The sequence below is a fragment of the Primulina huaijiensis genome, chromosome 7 (genome assembly GCF_012295235.1).
Source record: "Primulina huaijiensis isolate GDHJ02 chromosome 7, ASM1229523v2, whole genome shotgun sequence".
NCBI lineage: Eukaryota > Viridiplantae > Streptophyta > Magnoliopsida > Lamiales > Gesneriaceae > Primulina > Primulina huaijiensis.
In genome coordinates, this window is record NC_133312.1 from 5989928 (window position 1) to 6014087 (window position 24160).

Here is a 24160-nt window from a genome sequence, read left to right on the forward strand (position 1 = left end):
CTGTGAAGCAAGAAAGTTTAAATTTGAATCTCCAACATTTTGTTGTGACAATGGGAATATTAAGTTGGCAAACACTATGATGCCGTCTGAATTGATAGATCTGTTAATTGGAAATCAATCTCACAAAGCTATTGATTTCCGAAAAATTCTTAAGAGTTTATAATAGTCTCTTCTCTTTTACTTCGTTTGGAGTTAAGATAGACAAAGAACTTGCTTCTTTAAATCATGGAATTTACACGTTTCGAGCATTAGGTTAAATATTCTATACTCTTCCACCTATGACGCGCGATGAGGCTGGTCCATCTCATTTCCAATTGTATTTTTGGGATACTAGTAATGAGTTAAATAATAGAATGAATGTGATAGAAAATGCTGATATCGATGAAGACCCAATGAGGCTATTAATGGAGGTTCTGAAATGAAACCCTTACGCTCAATTATTACGCAGAATAAATGATTGGTCGTCTCTTGAGGAAATTAGGCTACGTATTTTTAAAAATGCTGTTGTGGATCAACGATGTTACAATACGCCTACATCTGATCAAGTTCCTGCCATTTGGATCGAAGACAATGATGCTAATATACCATATGATATAGACATCGTAATTCATGGATGCAATGTTCAGAGTCATATAATTAAACATTATTTTGGTTGTTATAATCCTTTACAATATCCGTTTTTTTTCCCCGAATGGAGAGAATGATTGGCATCCAAATATTCCCAAATATAAGTCGAGGAAGCTAATAATCAAATTTAATATAATATTTTCATCCAATCGAACATTTCTTATATTGAAAATATCCTTCAAAAGGAACAATATGGTACATTTTTATGTCTTTTTTCTTTTTAATATATATATATTTAAAGAAATAGATTTCATTACTTTTACAAATTTTTCACTTCCATGATATATGAAATAATTGAATCCACATGTACACCAAATAAAAAAGAATATACATTCTTTCTCAAAATGGAAAAGTCGGTACATTGAAATAAAAGACGGAACGTTAGCATTTGTAATTGAAGGCATTCAAAATCCAAGCATAAATTTCGACAACAAAAGCATTGCAAGCAAAAAGAGATGAGTAGATTTCGAACAAAAAGAAATTAAAAAAAAAGAGGATGTCCAACAAACGTATCGATCATTAACGATGTTGGCATACAAGTAATAGAAGGCGACAGACAATCCAAGAATGGAGATTAAGGATGATGAAATTATTGCTACTCTTGCAAGGAAAGATTTCAGCATTAAAAAAAAAAAAAAAAAAAAAAAANCATTCAACAAAAGAATCATCAAAGCATAAAGAAATGAAAATGCAAATGATTGATGGAGACATCATCACAAGAATTGTTATTGAAGATGATGATAGTATTGCTTCTTTCACAAAGAAGAAAAGACGAATGACAAAAGAAAAATTCGTGAAAGAGATAAAAGTCCAAAATATAAAGGAAGAAAAGATTGACACAATTATTTGATTTAAGATTTAGAATACATTGTCTACATTATATTTTTATTTTTCTTAAATCAATAGTGGTAAAATAATGTGGTCAACACTATGGATTATATTTTTTTCTTTATCTCATATTTATTTTAATAATTCTGCTATGACATCAATTCTATGTTATATTTTTAAGATTGATTACTAATATATTTTGCAAAACTTATAAATTAAATTAGATTTGAAATACACAACAATTTTTGAACAAATAACATTTTCATGTTATAATACATGTTGTATAAATTATATTATATTGAATTTTCCTGTTTGCCTAAATAAAATAGCATGAAAATCATTAATTAGTTGCAAACTAATAATCTCTTCTCAACTCATTTCTTTAACAACATTTATCAAGGAAGAAAAGATTGACACAATTATTTGATTTAAGATTTAGAATACATTGTCTACATTATATATATTTTTTTCTTAAATCAGTAGTGGTAAAATAATGTGGTCAACACTATGGTTTATATATTTTCTTTTTCTCATATTTATTTTAATAATTCTGCTATGACATCAATTATATGTTATATTTTTAAGATTGATTATTAATATATTTTGTAAAAATTATAAATTCAATTAGATTTGAAATACACAACAATTTTTGAACAAATAACATTTTCATGTTGTATAAATTATATTACATTGAATTTACTGTTTGACTAAATAAAATAGCATAAAAACCATTAATTAGTTAATTAGTTGCAAACTAATAATCTCTTCTCAACTCATTTCTTTAACAACATTTATCAAGGAAGAAAAGATTGACACAATTATTTGATTTAAGATTTAAAATACATTGTCTACATTATATTTTTATTTTTCTTAAATCAATAGTGGTAAAATAATGTGGTCAACACTATGGTTTATATTTTTTTTCTTTATCTCATATTTATTTTAATAATTCTGTTATGACATCAATTTTATGTTACATTTTTAAGATTGATTATTAATATATTTTGCAACAATTATAAATTCAATTAGATTTGAAATATACAACAATTTTTGAACAAATAACATTTTCACGTTATAATACATGTTATATAAATTATATTACATTGAATTTTACTATTTGACTAAATAAAATAGCATGAAAATTATTAATTAGTTGCAAACTTATAATCTCTTTTAAACTCATACAACATTTATCAACAACAGATATATGTTTCCATGTGCGTTGCACGTGTCTTTCCTAGTAAAGGAAAAAGAAGAAAGATAATAGTTTATTAAATGATGATATCAGGGAAAACAATAATTAATAATTGGATATTTGAGATTTGGCTCAACCATAATTATATTTAATAATAATATTAATAAAATCCAATTTTTTAGTTAAAATTTATCGCACATTAAATTTGATTTTTTTTTTGAAAAAGTTGATCATTATAAAAACAGTTTTATGCTACTCCTGGTAATGTGGTCAAATATTAGTCTTTATATCATCAACATATATATTTATTTTCATAAAAATGTGATAGATCAACATGATCTAATAGACTAATCCATAAAAAGTTGGGTCAATTCTTCTAGAGGAAAGTGTTACACTCGTGTGGTGTGAACAAGATCTCAAAGTTGGAAATTGTTTATTTGAACTTCTTTTATATGTTTAATTAATATTTCAGTTTTACTTTTAATACGTTTTTTTTTTGGTATAATCAAATTGATAGCTTCGTACTACGTTTTTTTTTTTGGTATAATCAAATTTATAGCTTCGTACGCATGTACGTACAAGATCAAGAAATTAATTTAAAATAGCGTTTCCACCTATAAAGTGTGTGTGTGTGTGTATATATATATATATATATAATTTTTTTTTTAAATTGTATCATTAAGTATTTTCAAATAGTTTAATGATTCAAAGAAATGTACGGGACGACTAAATTCTTTAAACGTAGATCAATTCGTCTTCTAGAAGTCCTAACTACATTGACCATAAAATTACAAAAATTTATTTATTTTTGGAAACAATATTGACCTTAAAAGTGACAGGCAGGCAAATCGATTTGGTGAAGATTATAAGCCGCTCTTGAATCCCAAACATATAGAGTAGTATGTGTGCACAAATATAAATCCAACCATCTTCCATAATCAATCCCAGAAAAAATATCTGACATTGTCATTCATACTCAGAAAGAAAAAGAGAGAGACACACACACACATATATACATACATACATATATNGATCTTTACAAAGGAGGTAGTAGCTTAAGAGCAAGCGGGAGACAGGGCTCAAGCTTCAGGGTTAACAGCTCGAATCTCTGGAGAAACACAGGGATTGAAGTTTTCTCACGTTCTTCTCGGGAAGAAGACGATGAGGAAGCTCTGAAATGGGCTGCACTGGAGAAACTGCCTACTTTTGATCGTTTGAGAAAAGGGCTCCTGTTTGGATCAAAGGGTGCAAATGAGATTGATGTCCAAAATCTTGGATTTGCTGATAAGAGGAATTTGGTGGATAGGTTGATTAATACTGTGGATGAAGATAACGAGAAGTTCCTGCTTAAACTCCGGAACAGAATCGACAGGGTTGGAATCGATTTGCCGACAATTGAAGTGAGGTATGAGCATTTGACTATTGATGCAGAAGCATACGGTCAGAGCAGATCTCTGCCTACTGTTCTCAACTTCAATATCAACATCATAGAGGTAAAATAAAAAAAAAACATTTCAAGATTTGTTCTCTTTATTTCTTGATGAAGAGGAATCCTCAATCTAAAAGTTATATATGATTCCATTTCTAAAGAGAATTTTGAATACTCTCCATTTACTTCCGAGTGGAAAGAAGCCTTTTTCTATCCTCAAGGACGTCAGTGGAGTAATCAAGCCATGCAGGTAATACTTTGATTTGATTCATTCACACTTTTTTTAAGTAATAATAATAATTTCTTAGATGAATACTGATCTTTGTATGCAAAATTTTGGCAGAATGACACTTTTATTAGGTCCTCCAAGTTCAGGAAAGACATCCCTTCTGCTAGCCCTGGCAGGAAAGCTAGATCCAACTCTAAAGGTGAAAAGATTTTAATAATGGTCACTTCTATTTCATAATTTTTGTTTTCGGAATATGGTGTCTGAAACTGAATGAATTTATGTTACCAGGTTTCAGGAAGGGTGACTTACAATGGACATGAAATGAATGAATTTGTACCTGAAAGAACTGCCGCATATATTAGCCAAAATGATTTGCATATTGGAGAGATGACTGTGAGAGAGACCTTAGCGTTTTCCGCTAGGTGTCAGGGTGTTGGTGATCGATACGGTTCGTGTGTGTGTGTGTGTATATATATATATATATATACATATAAATTTTAATTATTGGGGGTTATTATTAAACTTATTGCTTCATTTGTGGAAACAGAGATGTTGGCTGAATTGTCAAGGAGAGAGAAAGCAGCAAATATTAAACCAGATCCTGATATTGACATTTTTATGAAGGTACAAAAATAAAATAGATAATGATAATAATAATAAAAAATTCTAGTTGTTTTATGACGTCACGACGGCTTACTTTTCCTGTTAATATAAATTTGATTCTTGACTTTAAAGCAGTTACTTATTGATCATTCCAAGAGAGTGATCATTATTGATGTTTATGATTCATTCACTAATCGTCATACTTCCATCCACAATGACGTGATAAAGAGTTGCAGTCAAGATTTGATGAAATGGAAATTACTAAAGAAAACAAGTGAATTTAACATTAGAGTAGGTCTCTTGTGAGACGGTCTCACGAATCTTTATCTGTGAGACGGGTTAATCCTATCGATATTCACAATAAAAAATAATGCTCTTTAACATAAAAAGTAATACTTTTTCATGGATGACCCAAATAAAATATCCGTGTCACAAAATACGATACGTGAGACCGTCTCACACAAGTTTTTGCCTTAACAAAATTAAATAATATCTGATAAATTTTCTAAATATGAATAATGTAGGCAGCAGCCACAGAAGGGGATGAGGCAAATGTTGTCACGGATTACATTCTTAAGGTACAAATGATCATCAGCTTGAAACATCACATTTTCTTGATTTAATCTTACCATTTGAACTACTCTCCTGCATGCAGGTTTTGGGGCTGGATGTTTGTGCTGATACCATGGTCGGAGACGAGATGATCCGGGGTATCTCCGGAGGACAAAGAAAGCGTGTCACCACAGGTGAAATGTTGGTTGGACCAGCAAAGGCACTTTTCATGGATGAGATATCCACTGGATTGGATAGCTCTACGACTTACCAAATCATCAACATGCTTCGACAATATGTGCACGTTATGAAGGGAACTGCTTTCATCTCCCTCTTGCAGCCAGCACCCGAGACATACGACCTGTTTGATGACATTGTGCTCTTGTCAGATGGCCAGGTTGTTTATCATGGTCCTCGAGAAAATGTTGTCGGTTTCTTCGAATCAATGGGTTTCAAATGCCCAAAAAGGAAAGGAGTGGCTGATTTCTTGCAAGAAGTAAGCAAAAGAAACCAACCCCACCTTTGAAGTTTTACTCTTTCATTGGTTCTAATGAGATTGATTTCGATATTAAGGTGACATCAAAGAAAGATCAAAGACAATATTGGGCACGTACGGGTGAGCCTTACGGGTTTGTCAAGGTTAGTGAATTTGCAGAGGCGTTCCAATCTTATAACGAAGGGCGGAGACTTGGGGACGAGCTTGCAATTCCATATGATAAGAGCAAAAGCCATCCTGCTGCTCTGACAACAAAAAAATACGGTGTTGGACAAAAAGTACTTCTGAAAGCCTGCACTGACAGAGAATCCTTGTTGATGAAAAGAAATTCGTTTGTTTATTACTTCAAGCTATTCCAGGCATGCATTTACACACTTGAAATCCTGAACTGTTCATCTAAAACGTTAAATTGAATTCAGTTACTGAAAGTATACTTTCGTGCAGCTTATTACGATGACACTGATTGCCACAACAGTCTTCTTCCGTGTCAAAATGCACAAAGAGGATTTACCTGATGGTTCAATATATCTTGGCGCTCTATTCTATGCGGTCATTCTTAACTTGTTCAATGGATTGTCAGAGCTTGCTATGACGATTTACAAGCTTCCTGTTTTCTACAAGCAAAGGGATATGTTTTTCTTCCCCCCATGGACCTATGCTCTTCCATCATGGGTCCTGAAAATTCCAATCACCTTCATTGAAGTTGGAATATGGACCTTTTTTTCGTACTATATGATTGGATTTGATCCTAATGTAGGAAGGTAAGAATCGATCAGCAGTGCCTCAAACCAACTTATTCATCACTTCTTCAAACAATTACTAATCGATAATCATTCTTGCAGATTGTTTAAGCAATACCTATTGCTCCTACTTCTAAACCAGACAGCCGGGGCATTATTCAGATTTATTGGGGCATTGGGCAGGACCATGATCATTGCAAACACATTTGGCCTATTTGCGCTGCTCATGCTTTTTGCACTCGGTGGATTTGTGCTGGCAAGAAGTATGAAATAACGATAAGATATTTGAAAATATATTACACTAAAATGATGAATCATATCTCATCATCGTTTTTGTTTGGCAGCTAATGTAAAGGGGTGGTGGGTGTGGGGCTACTGGGCCTCACCTTTAATGTATGCACAGAATGCAATACTAGTCAACGAATTCACAGGGCACAGTTGGAGTAAAGTAAGTCGAGGCATCTTTGCATTTGGTATATTCCATATGGTTACAAATCTGATCATTGCGAGGAAATGACTTTCTCATTTTATAGATGCTCAATGGAACCACATTGGGAGTTCAAGTGATGAAATCTCGAGGGTTCTTTCCTTATGCATACTGGTATTGGATAGGAGCTGGGGTAATGTTTGGTTTCATATGGTTATTCAACATCCTCTATGTCGTTGCTCTTACATGCCTGAACCGTGAGTTTCTACTTCGTATACTTTAGCACTTTCTAGATGACATTCAGCAACTAACATGATCATATTGTTGCAGCATTTGAGAAGCCTCGAACTGTATTACCAGAAGAAAGCCAAAATGACCAGCAGGCTGCTTCAGATGCAGGAAAAAGGAGAAGCATCTCATCTGGATCCTCATCCGTAATAGCAGATGCCAGTGAAGACAATGAAAACAAGAAAAGGGGAATGATTCTTCCATTTGAACCCCATTCTATCACATTCGATGATATCAGATATTCAGTTGACATGCCAGCGGTAAGTTTTGCTTAAATATTTCAAGGACTCGTGTTTTTTCTGAAAATGTCAAAGAACTGTGAGTTTTTCCTACTTAACAATTTTCACCTCAAAACATTAGTTTCCAGCTGAAAGAAAAATGTTACTTTGAAAATGGGCATTACTTGTAGACAATAAAAAATATATTAGCCATTTGAAGTGAAAAATAAAAAGTTCTTGAAAGGGATATTCATGAGTTAACTTGATTTACAGGAGATGAAAGCTCAAGGCGCCACTGAAGATAGATTGGAGCTCTTGAAGGGTGTAAGTGGTGCTTTCAGGCCAGGTGTTCTTACAGCTTTGATGGGTGTTAGTGGAGCTGGTAAAACAACCTTGATGGATGTGTTAGCTGGAAGAAAAACGGGGGGATACATAGAGGGAAACATTACAATCTCAGGGTACCCAAAAAACCAGGCAACATTTGCCAGGATTTCTGGATATTGTGAGCAGAATGACATTCATTCTCCAAATGTCACCGTTCACGAGTCTCTCATTTACTCAGCTTGGTTAAGGCTGCCTTCCGAAGTTGATGCAAAAACTAGAAAGGTTAATACGCTGAGACCTCATTTTGTAATATTTTGCGATCGGTTACTGTAATCAGACTTGATTAGTAAGACAGCTTCTCTTTTGACTTGCAGGCATTTATTGAGGAACTCATGGAACTTGTGGAACTTACCCCCTTGAGTGGAGCGCTTGTTGGGTTGCCTGGGGTGAATGGTCTCTCCACCGAGCAGAGAAAAAGGCTCACTATTGCAGTAGAACTTGTAGTGAACCCTTCAATCATATTCATGGACGAGCCAACTTCAGGCCTTGATGCAAGAGCAGCTGCAATTGTGATGAGAACAGTAAGGAATACTGTGAACACTGGAAGAACAGTCGTATGCACCATCCATCAGCCTAGCATCGATATTTTTGAAGCATTCGATGAGGTAAGCTAAATTAAAGTGTAAAAGTAGTTATTGAAAGATCTAATATTAGTTTTCATGATATACTAATATAGCATGAGGCTCGTTTTTTCAGATTAGTTGCTAATATAACATGATTTTGCAGCTATTTTTAATGAAACGAGGAGGACGAGAAATATATGTTGGACCATTAGGCCATCATTCATCCCAATTGATCAAGTACTTTGAAGGAATTGAAGGTGTGCAAAAGATCAAAGATGGTATCAATCCAGCTGCCTGGATGTTGGAAGTCTCTACTGCTGCACAAGAACTTGTTTTGGGGGTTGACTTTGCAGACTACTACAAAAAATCAGAACTATTCGGGTTAGTATAATTACATCATAATCGCCCCCAAAGAAAAAGAAACATCCTTTTTTGGATCAAGCACGGCGTTACATTATGCTAAAAATCTTTTGTGCAAAAATTACAGGAGGAATAAGACCCTAATCAAGGAGTTGAGTGTCCCTCGCCTTGGCACAAAAGACCTGTATTTCCCAACCCAATTCTCCCAACCTTTCCTCGTTCAATGCCTGGCCTGCCTGTGGAAACAACACTGGTCATACTGGAGGAATCCCCCTTATACCGCTGTCAGAATTCTGTTCACAACCTTCATTGCCCTCATATTTGGGACAATGTTCTGGGACCTTGGCTCTAAATGGTTTGTTGGGAGTGAAAATGAAACAAATCAATGTCAGGTTTACAATCTTTCACTCCACTTTAGCTAATAGAGTTACGTGTCATTTGTTGCAGGAAAACACCACAAGATCTATTCAACGCCATGGGTTCCATGTATGCCGCGATCAACTTTTTAGGATTCCAATATAGTTCATCAGTACAGCCGGTGGTGGCTATCGAAAGAACGGTCTTTTACAGAGAAAAGGCAGCTGGAATGTATTCCGCGTTACCACATGCATTCTCACAGGTAATTAGCTAAAGCCTATTGCACCACTAACCCGGGGTACATATTTGAATTCTGCTAACCTTTGAAGTATATATTCGCTTACAAAGTTATCTAATGCTTTTGCAGTTCCTGATCGAAATTCCCTACGTCTTCGTGCAATCATTAGTATACAGTCTCATTGTCTACTCAATGATGGGATTCGACTGGACAGCTGAAAAATTCTTCTGGTTCTTGTATTTCATGTACATCTCATTGTTGTATTTTGTCTTGTACGGCATGATGACTGTGGCTGTCACTCCTAACCACAATGTGGCCGCTGTTATTTCTTCTTTCTTCTATGCAATCTGGAATCTCTTCTCAGGATTTATCATCCCACGACCAGTAAGTACCAGAAACCTCATCGATAATTTTTAGTCCAAGTACAAACATAAGAAGTTCACAAAAACTAATAAATGTTTGTCATCTTGCCTATAACAGAGAATACCCATATGGTGGAGATGGTACTACTGGGCAACTCCCGTGGCTTACACCTTGTATGGTTTTATTATAACACAATTTGGAGAAATTCAGGACAAACTAGAAGGCACTGATACAACAGTGGAACAATACCTGAAAGATTACTTCGGATTCGAACGTCATATGCTTGTGCCAGTCGCCCTGATACTTCTTGGATTCGTCATTCTTTTCACCATCATTTTTGCTTATTCCATCAAGACATTCAACTTCCAGAGGAGATGAGAAGTTCTCTTTTGACAACTTTGTTTTTATCAAATTGTGTACTAAGTTCAAGATTTTGTAAAGGAAAATCTTATCATGTTATGCAATTAAACAGTGTGCTTTCCTAGATATGTACACTATTAAATCATCAATTGTTTCAAGAATTCAGACTTTTTTATTAAAATGTCCACTTTTCTGGTTTAGCCTTCATTATTTCTCCCCGATTTATCATCCTTCTAAGCTGCACTACAGTTCAAGATTCGACACATATAATCACAGCCAACAAATAACTCTCTTAAAGCAAAAAATTCCTATCTCTGTCAGGCGAAAATTCGAACCAAGACTCGAATTTTTTCAAAAAAATCTCATTTGATTTTCAAAATGTCAATAAAAACTGATATTCACATTTAAACTCACAATGATTAAATATTTGAGTAACATACTTTCTTCTAATGACCTAGTTCTGATCGAGATATCTCTCAGCCCAATCATTAACGAAACATGATAGATTAAAATAATCATCCCCAATCCCTATGGTTATCTCACCAAAAAGATATATTTTGATAAAATTTAAACAAAATAAAAATTATATGAAATAAAGTGGCTCATCATTTAATACGTGATTCAAATGCACAAATTCCAACAACAAAAAAAACGAGAAGGCTAATCAGATTCTGCACTTTCTAAAGATGATACGAGGGCCGGGCCTCCGGGTTTCGGTCAAGCCGGGAAAATAAAAAGGCAAACCTTCCTTTCTCCTGTCAACCAAACACAGCCTAAGTCGCTTTAAGGTTTCAGAGTTCTGAATACAAAAAAACCAAGCTACTGAGAATGCCAAAATTGATTCTTTCAGCTTCTTTACTTTCTACTCACTACCACTGTATTGGCTCCACAGGAACTCCTTCGTCTCCGTCATGAATCCTAATCCAAGAGAGTCGTACATGGAGAATCATACAGAAAAAGTATGGCAGAATTTCAGACATCTGGCTCTCGTAGCGAAGTGGGCAGGTTTAGCTCTGGTTCAACTTCACCGAGAGGGGAGAAAAAGGACTCAACCATGTCAACTGTTACTTCCTCCAATTTGGATGGATACCACTAAAAATTTTGATGTTAAAACTGGATTACTATGTTGCCAAATAGAATTTCTTGCAAAATACGAGGTAAAAAATAAGCAAATACCTTGGGAGAAAAGTCCTTGTCAACTAATCTTACACGAACGCCTTACACAAGGCAAATTTCAAGTTTACAGAAAATATTCCAATTGTCACATATAGTATCTTTGTCCCACGTCGATTTGTGGAACATGTTTGACAAAGTTTTAAGATTACACATGTGGCTACTCTAGCAATTTCAATTAAATATTTCATAAAGTAAAAATGGATATGAATGGAAAATCAGATAACGAAATACCTCAGAGAAATCATTGGAGACCTTTTTGGATATCCATTTTAACGATATTCGGTATTCTCTGGTGAGGCATTGATCAAGAGCTTGAAATCTACCTTCTCTGATCTTTTGAATGTGATAGACATTGAGGTTAGAATAGAGGAAAATGAAATTTTCTGCCAGGATATAGGCAATGGAAAGTGACTTACTGATCGCAGAGTTACTTTTAAGCTTAATGGAGAGGCTTCTTTAATTTTACCAAGTACAGTTGAAGATTCGGCCAACTCCATTTTCCTACAAGAGTGAAACAGAATTCAGTTGGAGGTATGGTCGTGAAAATAACAAGTGCTTTAAAACTCAGATTTTTTAATGTCAACTTTATCTAGAAAGACTATTATTTTAATGCCAACAGCTTTGCAAAAATTGTGCTCTATTTCATACATGGAAATTCCACATCTGTGCCTGATTCTTTATCATCTATGGACACTTTGTTCTCATGGTGCTTGCAAATGATAAATGTAGCTAAACGGAAGATCCCTATATGTATAGCCCAACATCAATTTCAGTGACTATCACAGAACTGTATATGAGATTATCTCCTCGATTTTAAAAGTAGTATTTCCCCTATATAATTTCATGCTTTCTATGTAAGGAAGCTCAACAACCTTGTTTACATCAAAATATCTCTAGTGACTCTTCTTTTCTATTGACGGCTAAACCAAATTACAAAAACATGATCAAACCACAGTGTCTGCGTCAATGGCTCATATATATAGAAGCATATGAAAGGACAAGTCTTCGAATGTGTCCTGTTGTTGCTTCCGCATGATCAATAGTCATGAACTTGGTTCATGTTATATCATAAAACAAGTGTTTTAAAAGAAAGCGCCTAAGTCGTAGGCAGTTCCCACCACCACGATTTTTAGAAAGGCGACAACTCTAAGTGTTGTCGCATAAGTCGGCAGCCCAGGCGGCCCGGGCACCCCCTAGGCAGCTCAAAATTCTCCTAGGCGGATTAACATAGATATTTGTCGGTGTTGTAAATGGCGGTAGGTGGTGGCGGGGCGAGTGGTGACCGCCTACCGAGGCTGTGTTTTTACTATTTTTTTATAAATAATTATATATAATCATGCAATATGTGCATAAATTAAATGATTTTTATGCATAAATAAGTTTCATACAAAAATAACTAGACTTCGCTTTAATTCCACACCCGATTGTTTCTCTTTTTCCGCCATTAATCTTCAATAATCAAACAAAAGACACCAAAAAAAAACATGAAATAAAACAATAAAAGATAAAAATTAGAATAAGCATTTATTTGAAATATTCTATAGCTAACCTAGTGGACTGGCGGCGGACGGCCATCACGAATGTTGTGTGGGCGGTCTGAGGCGGAAGGAGGCAGGCAGAGTTTGAGGGTGATTGGGTTGGGTATTATGTTTTGAAGATAAAGTATATAATGTATTAATATTAATTAGGGTGTTTAAATTTTATTGACTTTTCACCGCCTCAACTGCCTGCCTCGGCTCACCTCCGACCGCCTACAAAACAGCCTAAGGCAAAGGCGGTGCGGTCGATGGCCGCCTCCCGCCTAGGCTCCGCCTCAGCCGTCATTTAGAACACTAATATTTTTATAAAAAAATCGGATTCAAAATAAAAAGAAAATTAAACAACCTTTATGTTTAAAACACGTTTATACTTTATCTGCCCATCATCTATTCCCCATTTAACAGAGATTCACAAACAAGAATTTGTTTCGGATGAAGAGCAGGAATATGCAAATAGATTTTCTGTTTGAATCCGATACAGAGTATGTGTTGGAAAAATATAAAGATGAACAAGAAGAACAATCAGATATATAGGCTAAAAATTTGCCTAGGAGTCGTCTAGGTGACGGGTGGCTGCCCACCTACCGCCCAACACTTTTTAAAACCCTGCATTAAACTATCATTGAACAATTTTAATGAGCTCCAAAATTCTCCAAAATTTCGAAAAAGTGGTATCTAACAAATTTTAACTAAAAATAAACTCCGAAGGAAATAAATAGCAGAATGGTATGCTTACCAAAGCTTCAACAATTTCCTCCACGGTATCACGGCAGAAATATTTGTCAGATTGTTTCTAATCTGAAACATAAAAAATTAAAGTGATACCAAAGAAACAGAACATTATTCTAGTGAAACTGAAGTAAGAAAAAAGTACAAGGTAAAAAAAAGCTAAATCAAAGAGACATTACCGATGAAGCAGGCTCCCCTCATCTGGATAAACTAAGGTACCATATTGAGCATGTGAATTTTCAATGACGGAACGATCATCAGTTATCAACTTACCAAGGCGCTCTTCAATCCAAGGAAGCTTCTGTTAAGAAAAAAAATCAGCAAACATGTACTTAAAATGGAATGTGGTAAAATTATACTAGTAAATGGAAGACTGACTTCCTTCAACGAGTAGTGTGTAGCGAGGCAACAAGCCATCATTTCTGTACCATTGAGCTTTTCTCCAGTCAGAGCTAAATATTCTCCTGCATGTTAGTGACAACACACTGATGAATTGCTATTCTCTTATTATCGAGCTGCTCTTAAATATCTTTTGGTGCAATGTTTCTTCTCCAACAGGTATTTTGAGGGGCATATCTACTTCATGGTTTAAGCACTATGACCGAGGTTTTTGAGAACTTCAGCAAATTTACATGAATTTTGGAATTATTATCCACAAAAAAGAAAACATGTAATGATATGGAAGTAACTTGACAACCAATTTGAATATCTGTCAATATCAAGATTCCTATATTATAATTCAAAGGTCAAACTATTTTTTCACCATACCTAAATAGCCAGGGAGACGAGAAAGATAATATGAAGCCCCTGCATCAGGATGAAAGCCTATTTGTACTTCAGGAGATGCATAGACCTGATATTTATCAGAAAAGGCGATTGTATTCATCAAGACCGAGAATTCACATAAATAGTCGAATATTTTTCAAGGCATTACCACACTTTGAATTTTAACTTGGTGTGGCCTGCAAAACAAGTCTTTTCCAAATGATTGGATGAGAAACCAAAAAATATCTATCTCGATTCAGCAAAAGAGTAACAAAATTCTATGTTACTCCTGTACAGCATAATTGACAACGAATTCCCTTTTCTTTAATTTATTTCCCTTTTTATTCAGGGTTAACTAACGCAGGTTTAAGGGTGGCCAGGCATATCGAGGAAAGTAAGCCCAGCTTAAATTTGCAGCAATGTTAAAGTGTGGTTAGAAATTAAAAAAGGATGCCATGAGGCCGAGATAACACAATTATATGACAGCCGTACGCATTTAGCCAAAAATTCAGTCGTTGAGTAAATTCATACTGTTTTCTTAGTTACGACACGAAACATCCCTTGGAGTGAAATACCTGCACTACCACTCTGTTAGAGTAGGTGCACGTCGAGCCAATTGTTGACCGAATGTTCACAATGAAACTCTATGTATAAACAGTCTTTATAATATTTGAAATTATTGTTTTGACACTTCTTTATCTGTATAACCATGCTAGTTGCATAGATAAAGTACTTTAATATATAAATAGTAGAAAGAATATGATATGCTCATATGATGAGTATCATGATACTCATATTTGCAATACTGTATATTCTAAACAGTTCCTAGTCGATTCAGCCGCCGATAAGAAGGATATAGGCCGCTCGAGTTCGAGACTAGTATCTGCGATTTGAGTACCATGTTTCATTGGTAGGGGACATTGTGATGTCCGAGCATGCAGATAGGTGCTCCTAGTAGAGTGCACTGAACAACCCTCCATAAAGGACTTTCCAAGTGATTCTCACTTATCGAGTGGAAATGTAAAATCCAAGATTTTAGACTTTATCATGATAATATTTTGTACCAAGATTTTCGAAAAGGGAATGGATAATTTTATCTTGAGCATTAATTGGAACTCAAGAATTTAATTAATATCGTGTATATTTTTTCGGTTTTTGAGATATGCAGAAATATACCGGATATAGATCTAAGATTTGATATACCTGGATAAAGATTTAAGCAGGGAGATAACTCAATCTTGGATTACAAAATATTAAAGTAGATATCATAGGATTTTCGAAAATATTGAAGGATTTAGGGAGGATTTCGAAATTTGATGAGATATAGGGAAAAGTATGCACGATAAAATACAGGCTTGAGAAAAATTTAAAAGTTTAACTACCAGGATTTTTAAGAAAAAAATATCAGAATCTTATCTTGGAAAAATACCACTAAATTTCGAATTTAGGTAGGGAAATTTTTTGGGATTTAAGAAATATAATTGGGAAATAAAAAGGCTACCGAATCTTGGAAATTAGACGCAAAATTCGAAATTTTTGCAGGCTGGATAAGGCATAATTTCGAAATTATCCAAAGAAAGATATCTAAATTTCGAAATTATTATCCAGGATCAGGGATAAAGGTTTAGATTAGATCACGATTCTAGATGAAGATTTGACTCAAGTTTAAACGCGCGGATGACACCTATCGAGATAGCAGCCAACCCCTATAAATAGGAGGGCCCTATAACTCGAAAATCACACCTCATAACTCACCAAATTTTCGAGTTTGCTCTCCCTAGTTTCCCTAGGAATTTTCGAGTTTTGCTCAGCCAAGTAGCGAAGCGCTGCCGTCCAGTCGCCGAAGAGGAAATTTTCGAAATTTCCTGTGCAAGCAACCCTAGCTTTTCACGTTTTTCAGCAAGAATTTAAGGTAAGTGGGCTTGTTTTAAATGTGTAATTTCGGTGTATGCATTTTCGTTTTTTTGAAATTTCGGTCGAGTACAATCCTCCTTCTACCCCTTCTGGTTATGACCGATTCGGCCTCGCCCCCTTAGAGGAATAAAAATTATGGACTGAATTCAGTAAACCATTGAAAGTAGAGGAATCTCAGTATCAGGTCAAGGATACGAATGTGGTACGAGTCAAAATATGCATGGTGTGTGTGTGTATGTATTTCGAAATTTTATGTGCATGTTGTTGTGTACTCGAACGGCCCCCACTTGCTGAGTATTTCTAAAAATACTCACCCCTTACACTCCCCTCCCCAGATAAATCCGAAGAGCAGGTTGAAGAAGAAGACTCTGAACAATTCTGGGGCTGGTGATTATTTTAAATTTCGAGTTTTGGCAGTAGAGGATTTTCGAATTTTAGTTCTTAAAATTTCATGTAAGACGTTTCCGCAATTTATTTATTTTTCAGTTGTAAAGACAATGTTTAAATTTGCGAATTATGAAAATAAACTGGTTTCGATTTATACTATGCTACGAGGTGGTTGTTTTTCGATTATGTGATTGATGAACAACGCCGGTGTCGACTAACCCCGGTCTCGGGGTGTGACATTTAAATGATATCAGAGCCGCCAGGTTCATAATCTGAGAGGGAGAATCGATTTAAAAAAAAAAAAAACCGAAAAATTTTCGGTGGAATTTTTACTCGAGACCAACGCTATCCCCTTCGAAACGGCCCAACGATCGATAGCCACGACTGTCGTGAGGTAGGGGTCAAAATCGCGAAAATCCTTCGTTTAGGCCTCCGAAACCTCGTTTTTGCCGTTTTAGGAAGGTTTCGTAACCCCTATAACTTTTCGTAGGAAACTCCAAATTCGATTTCGTCAACTGTTCTGGAATCCTCTCGACATATGCTTTGAATCCATGTGTCTATCCCAAAACTTTCCATTTTTGGAAATTTTCGAAATTTTAATTATTTTCATATACTTGACCCTACATGATTCTGATATTTCTATTTGTCCTATTTATGATATTCTGAGCATTTCCTTTCTTTATTGTTTCCAGGAAATGGCTCGCATGGGTGTCACTGCCCGTAAGAAAGTAACCCCGATTACTCATAGGGAGACTATTCAGTTGGACGATCACCGACCTCACACGCGCGCTCAGGCTGCTATACGTTTAAAGGAATTGGCCCTAGGCAATCAGGACAAGACTATCAGAAGGTTGAGAGCTAGTAATCTTGAGAGAAGGCAACAAGTGGAGAATCTGACTACCAAGCCGATGGCAACGGAAAAGAGGATCGATGAGGTCTTTGAAATGTTCGAGCTCGTTAAAAAACATAACTGCGAACTGCGAGAGTCATTACAAATAAAGATGGGTCAAGCCAAGCAAGCTAAGGAGGAATTGGATAGGCGCACCATAGAACTGTCTGAAGCCCGTCCAGCACGGCTGAGGGATAAGAAAAAAATTGAAGAATCTTGGAATGTGATCATGCAATTATCTGAGAATAACCAAAGGCTATCCAAGGAGGTAGACGAAAGAAAAGCAAAGGAGAAGGAGCTCATCCAGAAGAATGAAGCAAACTGCGCACATGCAAGAAATGAATTGAATGACGCGATAGGAAAGATTCTGACCCACAGGGAAGAGATTGCGGAGTTGGAATCGGAAAATCAGAGTCTTCAGATGCAGCTTGCAGAGTTCTTAGACCCAGAGATGCCTGAGGATCCCGAGGAGGAAAAAGCCCCACCTGAAGTGGCCATAGGGAATGGAGAGATAGCGGATTAGAGCATTTTAGTGAACCGTTCTTAGTAGTTTATTCCCATTGTTGCTACGTTTTTTTCAGTACATTTATTTATTTCACTTAGATTGGTCATGTTCATTTATTTTTCTGCTTGAGAAATCAATAAAACATTTTATTTGTCCCATTGATTCCAATTTACTTCTGCACAATCTATTGCATGAATCCTACTATTACTACAAATTCTTAGAACTTGCAATTGTAGGAAATGGCCGGAAGACCTCCACGAAACAATCGCAACCCGCGGTACGCCAACAACCGCGATGACTATAACGAAGATCCAAATACGGACGGAAATCCACCTCCCAGGATGGGCCTAAGCCAAGCTGATCTCATGGCCATAGCCACCATTGTGGCAACAACACTGCAAGGGTTGGGAAACCCGAACGCCAATCAACCACCTCCTCCCCCACCACCAAATGGAATCAAATTTCATTATGAGTCTCTCCGCAAAAACAGGTGTCCGATATTCAAAGGGGACGCTGATCCTGAAGTTGGCCAGAGTTGGCTAAAGAGTATCGAGACTCAGTTAAGGCTATTGGAAGTTCCCGAGGCACTCAAGGTTGATGTGATTGTGCCTTTTCTGGAAGATAAAGCAGCTAAGTGGTGGGAAGCAGTCTCGCCAGCCATGACCGCTACTGGACCAGTTACGTGGCAGAACTTCCGAGAAACATTTCTGAAACAGTACTATCCAGCGGAAGTCAGATTGCAGAAGTTGAGTGAATTTGAAAATCTCACTCAAGCCCCAGATATGTCAGTTGTGGAGTATACATCGCAGTTTAACGCCCTTGGGTCATATGCTCCGACGATTATGGCGGACGAAGTGTTGAAGCTGCACCGCTTCAAGAGGGGATTGAACAGCCGAATTCAGTCGGCCTTAGCATTTTATCAGCCCGCCAACTTTGCAGATCTTATGGGCGCAGCTATCCGAGCTGAAACCGACATCCGCCGCAGGGAGGGAGAGAATAAGAACAAGCGATCTCATGCCGGTCAGTCTTCTCTGGGCGGTCAGAAGTTCAGAAAGCCAAACCAATCAGGCGGACCTTCCTCAGGGCAAACCTCAGCGGCCAACCATCAAGAACCCAAGCCATGCCCGAAGTGCGGTTTCAGACACGCCGGGGAATGTCGAAGAGCCAGTGGTGCGTGCTTCGGATGTGGGAAAGCAGGGCACAAGATCGCGAATTGTCCTACGGCCGCCAACCAAGCAGCTGGGCCCGACAAGGGAACTGGGCCGAATTTGGGAGCTAACCCCAACAAACCAAAGGAGAATAAGCCTAATGCCAGGGTGTTCGCTATAAACCAAGAGGAGGCGGACGACGCCAATGAAGTCGTATCAGGTACCGTCTTACTTCAAAAAGTACCTGTTTATGCATTGTTTGACTGTGGTGCTACACACTCTTTTGTGTCTAAGAGGTTTGTTAAGAAATTAGGACTTAAGCCCGAATCTCTAGCTGAACCTTTTCGGATAGCCACATCTACAAGTAAGTCCATAGAAACTCATGAAATTCACAAGTATTGTAAGATCGGTATCGCTAATCATACTTTCAGCGCCAACTTAATACAATTTGTTATGGTCGACTTCGACATCATTTTAGGGATGGATTGGTTAGCCAATAACAATGCAATAGTGGACTGTAAAGGGAAAAGAGTTAAGCTCCGAACCCCAAATCAGGAAGAGATTGTGTATCATTGTAAATCCAAGGAACGAAAATCACTCATTTCCGCTTCCCAGGCATGAAAGGCCATGAAATCCGGAGAAGACGTATACCTAGAAATGGTCAGTGAAGTACAAGGAGAGGTCAAACTAAGGATAGAAGACATCCCAATGGTATGTGAGTTCCCGGATGTCTTTCCAGAAGAACTCCCAGGGACAGTCCCGGACCGCGAAGTTGAGTTCAAAATTAATCTAGTTCCGGGTGCAGCACCGATCTCTAAAGCACCTTACAAGATGGTGCCGGCTGAACTCAAGGAACTAAAAGAGCAACTCCAAGAGTTGCTGGACAAAAAGCAAATTCGACCTAGTGTGTCTCCATGGGGAGCACCAGTACTCTTTGTAAAGAAAAAAGATGGGAGTATGAGATTGTGCATCGACTATAGAGAACTGAACAAGATCACTATCAAGAATAAGTACCCCCTCTCGAGGATTGACGACCTATTTGATCAACTCAAGGGAGCCGCAGTTTTTTCTAAACTGGATTTAAGAACTGGATACCACCAACTGAAGGTCAGGGCTGAAGATATCCCCAAAACATCTTTTCGGACAAGATACGGGCATTATGAGTTCACAGTGATGCCTTTTGGGCTGACCAATGCGCCAGCAACCTTCATGGACCTAAGGAACAAAGTATTCAAGCCATTCCTGGATCGGTTCGTAGTGGTATTTATTGATGACATCCTCATTTATTCTCCCAACGAGGAAGAGCATGAAGAGCACCTCCGCCTTGCACTACAAACCTTGAGAGAAAAGGAGCTCTATGCTAAATTCAAAAAATGTGAATTCTTGTTAAGGAGTGTATCATTTTTAGGACATGTGGTCTCTGAAGAAGGAGTATCAGTGGATCCCAAGAAAGTTGAGGCAATTACAGAGTGGCCAAAACCTAATAACGCCACAGACATCAGGAGCTTTCTTGGACTGGCAGGTTATTATAGGAAGTTCGTCGAAGGTTTTTCTTCCATAGCTATACCACTGACTAAGCTCACTCAGAAGAATTCCAAGTTCATCTGGGACGAAGGTTGCGAGAAAAGTTTTCAGACATTGAAAGAAAAACTTGCATCCACGCCAGTGCTAATCTTACCTACTGAAGATAAGGAATTCACCATCTACAGTGACGCATCTAAGGAAGGTCTGGGATGCGTACTCATGCAAGATGGAAGAGTGATCGCCTATGCGTCAAGACAGTTGAAACCGCACGAAAAGAACTACCCTACGAATGATCTTGAGTTAGCAGCAGTTGTCTTGGCTTTAAAAATTTGGAGGCACTACCTCTATGGCGCCAAGTATGAAATTTTCACAGATCACCAAAGCCTCAAGTACTTGTTCACCCAAAAAAAACTAAACATGAGGCAAAGGCGATGGATCGAACTACTAAAGGATTATGACTTAACTATAAGTTACCATCCAGGTAAAGCGAACAAAGTGGCCGATGCTCTGAGTCGAAAAAATGGAGGCAAGATCACTCTAGCTTACTCTCCGCTCAGCCATGTCTGCAAGAGACCGTCAAGTTAAATCAGGACCGAGACCTCGAGCTAAAGAAACTTAAGGAACAAGTCGAAAGCGGGAAGTCTCAAGATCTACAAATCGATGACAAAGGAGGTTTATGGATGAAAAGACGACTGTGTGTACCAGACAGCGATAACCTTCGCCAAGAAATACTGTCAGAAGCACACAAGTCCAAATTTTCGGTCCATCCAGGGAGTACAAAAATGTACAGAGATCTTAAGAGCAATTTTTGGTGGAATGGAATGAAAAGAGACGTGGCAGAATTTGTCGCTAAATGCCAAGTGTGTCAACAGGTCAAAGCAGAGCACCAACAACCTGGAGGATTATTGCAACCGTTGGAGATACCTGAATGGAAATGGGAACATATCTCCATGGACTTTGTAGTAGGGTTACCGAAGTTGAGGCAAGGTCAGGACGGAATATGGGTAATTGTTGATAGGCTTACAAAATCCGCACACTTCCTACCCGTCCGGATGAACTACAATCTGACAAGTTGGCCACACTATATATGGACAATGTTGTACGACTTCATGGAGTACCAGTGAGCATCCTGTCTGACAGAGACCCAAGATTCGTCTCATGTTTTTGGAAGAGTTTTCAGGGGGCAATGGGAACGAAGGTGACTCTTAGTACGGCCTATCATCCACAAACCGATGGCCAAACCGAGAGAACAATTCAAACCTTGGAAGACATGCTGCGAGCGTGCGCCCTAGAATGCAGTAGCAATTGGAGCAATCATCTGCCATTGATCGAGTTTGCGTATAATAACAGCTATCACTGCAGTATTGGGATGGCTCCATATGAAGCTCTGTATGGAAGGAAATGTCGGTCACCCTTTTATTGGGATGAAGTGGGAGAAAAGGCAATAGTAGGACCCGAGCTCGTACAGATAACCATAGACAAGGTTACAGTCATCCGAGAGAAACTCAAGACAGCCCAAGATCGACAGAAAAGTTGGGCAGATCTGAAAAGAAGGCCAGTGGAATTCAACGTTGGCGAGAAGGCCTACGTAAAAGTCTCGCCTATGAAAGGAGTTGTCCGATTCAGCAAAGCTGGGAAGCTGAACCCCCGTTATGCAGGACCCTTCGAAATTCTGGAAAAGGTGGGTACACTAGCATACAGATTGGCACTGCCGCCAAACATGTCAAGAATTCATAATGTTTTCCACGTGTCCCAACTACGGAAATACATCTCGGATCCAAGCCACGTGTTGGAAGTAGAACCGCTGATGATCGAAAGTAACTTGGGAGAAGAGCTGAAGTACGAAGAAATTCCCATCAGGATCGTGGACACCAAAGACCAAGTACTAAGGCGACGAATCATTCCCTACATCAAGGTGCAATGGTCTAACCAAACTGAAAGAGAAGCCACATGGGAGCTAGAAGAAAGGATGAGGAACCAATACCATTACCTCTTCGTAGACCTAGTCAACCCAAGTTTCGAGGACGAAACTTCCCATAAGGAGGGAGGGATGTAAAATCCAGGATTTTAGACTTTATCATGATAATATTTTGTACCAAGATTTTCGAAAATGGAATGGATAATTTTTTCTTGAGCATTAATTGGAACTCAAGAATTTAATTAATATCGTGTATATTTTTTTCAAAATTTGAGATATGCAGAAATATACCGGATATAGATCTAAGATTTGATATACCTGGATAAAGATTTTAACAGGGAGATAACTCAATCTTGGATTACAAAATATTAAAGTAGATATCATAGGATTTTCGAAAATATTGAAGGATTTAGGGAGGATTTCGAAATTTGATGAGATATAGGGAAAAGTCTGCACTATAAAATACAGGCTTGAGAAAAATTTAAAAGTTTAACTACCAGGATTTTTAAGAAAAAAATATCAGAATCTTATATTGGAAAAATACCACTAAATTTCGAATTTAGGTAGGGAAATTTTTTGGGATTTAAGAAATATAATTGGGAAATAAAAAGGCTACCGAATATTGGAAATTAGACGCAAAAGTCGAAATTTTTGCAGGCTGGATAAGGCATAATTTCGAAATTATCCAAGGAAAGATATCTAAATTTCGAAATTATTATCCAGGATCAGGGATAAAGGTTTAGATTAGATCACGATTCTAGATGAAGATTTGATTCAAGTTTAGACGCGCGGATGACACCTATCGAGATAGCAGCCAACCCCTATAAATAGGAGGGCCCTATAACTCGAAAATCACACCTCATAACTCACCAAATTTTTGAGTTTGCTCTCCCTAGTTTCCCTAGGAATTTTCGAGTTTTGCTCAGCCGAGTAGCGAAGCGCTGCCGTCCAGTCGCCGACGAGGAAATTTTCGAAATTTCCTGTGCAAGCAACCCTAGCTTTTCACGTTTTTCAGCAAGAATTTAAGGTAAGTGGGCTTGTTTTAAATGTGTAATTTCGGTGTATACATTTTCGTTTTTTTGAAATTTCGGTCGAGTACAATCCTCCTTCTACCCATTCTGGTTATGATTTCTGCATGGGTTTTATGTTGCCACTGTGAGGATTCAACTTGATATGGGAGGGAATCCCAACTATGATATGACCCTCATACGGTGGGGATATAACCGATTCGGCCTCGCCCCCTTAGAGGAATAAAAATTAGGGACTGAATTCAGTAAACTATTGAAAGTAGAGGAATCTCAGTGTCAGGTCAAGGATACGAATGTGGTACGAGTCAAAATATGCATGGTGTGTGTGTGTATGTATTTCGAAATTTTATGTGCATGTTGTTGTGTACTCGAACGGCCCCCA

The 24160-nt window shown here is 37.4% G+C and overlaps 3 protein-coding genes across 3 annotated transcripts; 2 read left to right on the plus strand and 1 right to left on the minus strand.

The window, feature by feature from the left end:
* Window positions 1-4096: 4096 nt before the first annotated feature.
* On the plus strand, window positions 4097-10457 carry LOC140980525 (pleiotropic drug resistance protein 1-like). The gene is made up of 20 exons (XM_073446401.1): window positions 4097-4143; window positions 4241-4329; window positions 4423-4507; window positions 4597-4756; window positions 4856-4932; window positions 5436-5489; window positions 5567-5959; window positions 6037-6318; window positions 6404-6720; window positions 6802-6962; window positions 7044-7147; window positions 7233-7383; window positions 7457-7674; window positions 7906-8238; window positions 8331-8621; window positions 8743-8960; window positions 9067-9294; window positions 9387-9558; window positions 9664-9918; window positions 10015-10457. Exons 3-20 carry the CDS (start codon window positions 4424-4426, stop codon window positions 10273-10275), a joined length of 3759 nt encoding a protein of 1252 aa, XP_073302502.1. The 5' UTR covers window positions 4097-4143; window positions 4241-4329; window position 4423; the 3' UTR covers window positions 10276-10457.
* A 641-nt stretch (window positions 10458-11098) lies between these two features.
* Window positions 11099-14974, minus strand: LOC140980526 (small ribosomal subunit protein mS47-like). Its single transcript, XM_073446402.1, has 9 exons — window positions 14753-14974; window positions 14638-14675; window positions 14469-14553; window positions 14079-14164; window positions 13880-14001; window positions 13708-13769; window positions 11850-11934; window positions 11665-11766; window positions 11099-11349 (listed from the first exon to the last, which is right to left on the minus strand). The coding sequence occupies exons 1-6, from the start codon at window positions 14763-14765 to the stop codon at window positions 13754-13756; spliced, it is 360 nt and encodes a 119-aa protein (XP_073302503.1). The 5' UTR covers window positions 14766-14974; the 3' UTR covers window positions 11099-11349; window positions 11665-11766; window positions 11850-11934; window positions 13708-13753.
* A 3425-nt stretch (window positions 14975-18399) lies between these two features.
* Window positions 18400-19929, plus strand: LOC140980847 (uncharacterized). The gene has a single exon (XM_073446918.1). It carries the CDS (start codon window positions 18400-18402, stop codon window positions 19927-19929), a length of 1530 nt encoding a protein of 509 aa, XP_073303019.1.
* Window positions 19930-24160: the final 4231 nt, after the last annotated feature.

Excerpts from the sequence above, each read along its gene's own strand:
- LOC140980525 (XM_073446401.1), top strand. The coding sequence starts at position 4,424 with ATGACACTTTTATTAGGTCCTCCAAGTTCAGGAAAGACATCCCTTCTG. Across the intron at positions 4,508-4,596 it reads AGCTAGATCCAACTCTAAAG|GTTTCAGGAAGGGTGACTTA; the intron begins GTGAAAAGATTT and ends TTATGTTACCAG. Across the intron at positions 6,319-6,403 it reads ATTACTTCAAGCTATTCCAG|CTTATTACGATGACACTGAT; the intron begins GCATGCATTTAC and ends ACTTTCGTGCAG.
- LOC140980526 (XM_073446402.1), bottom strand. Across the intron at positions 14,554-14,637 it reads ACCAAGTTAAAATTCAAAGT|GTCTATGCATCTCCTGAAGT; the intron begins GTGGTAATGCCT and ends GATAAATATCAG. Across the intron at positions 14,165-14,468 it reads TCGTCTCCCTGGCTATTTAG|GAGAATATTTAGCTCTGACT; the intron begins GTATGGTGAAAA and ends ACTAACATGCAG.
- LOC140980847 (XM_073446918.1), top strand. The coding sequence starts at position 18,400 with ATGGCCGGAAGACCTCCACGAAACAATCGCAACCCGCGGTACGCCAAC.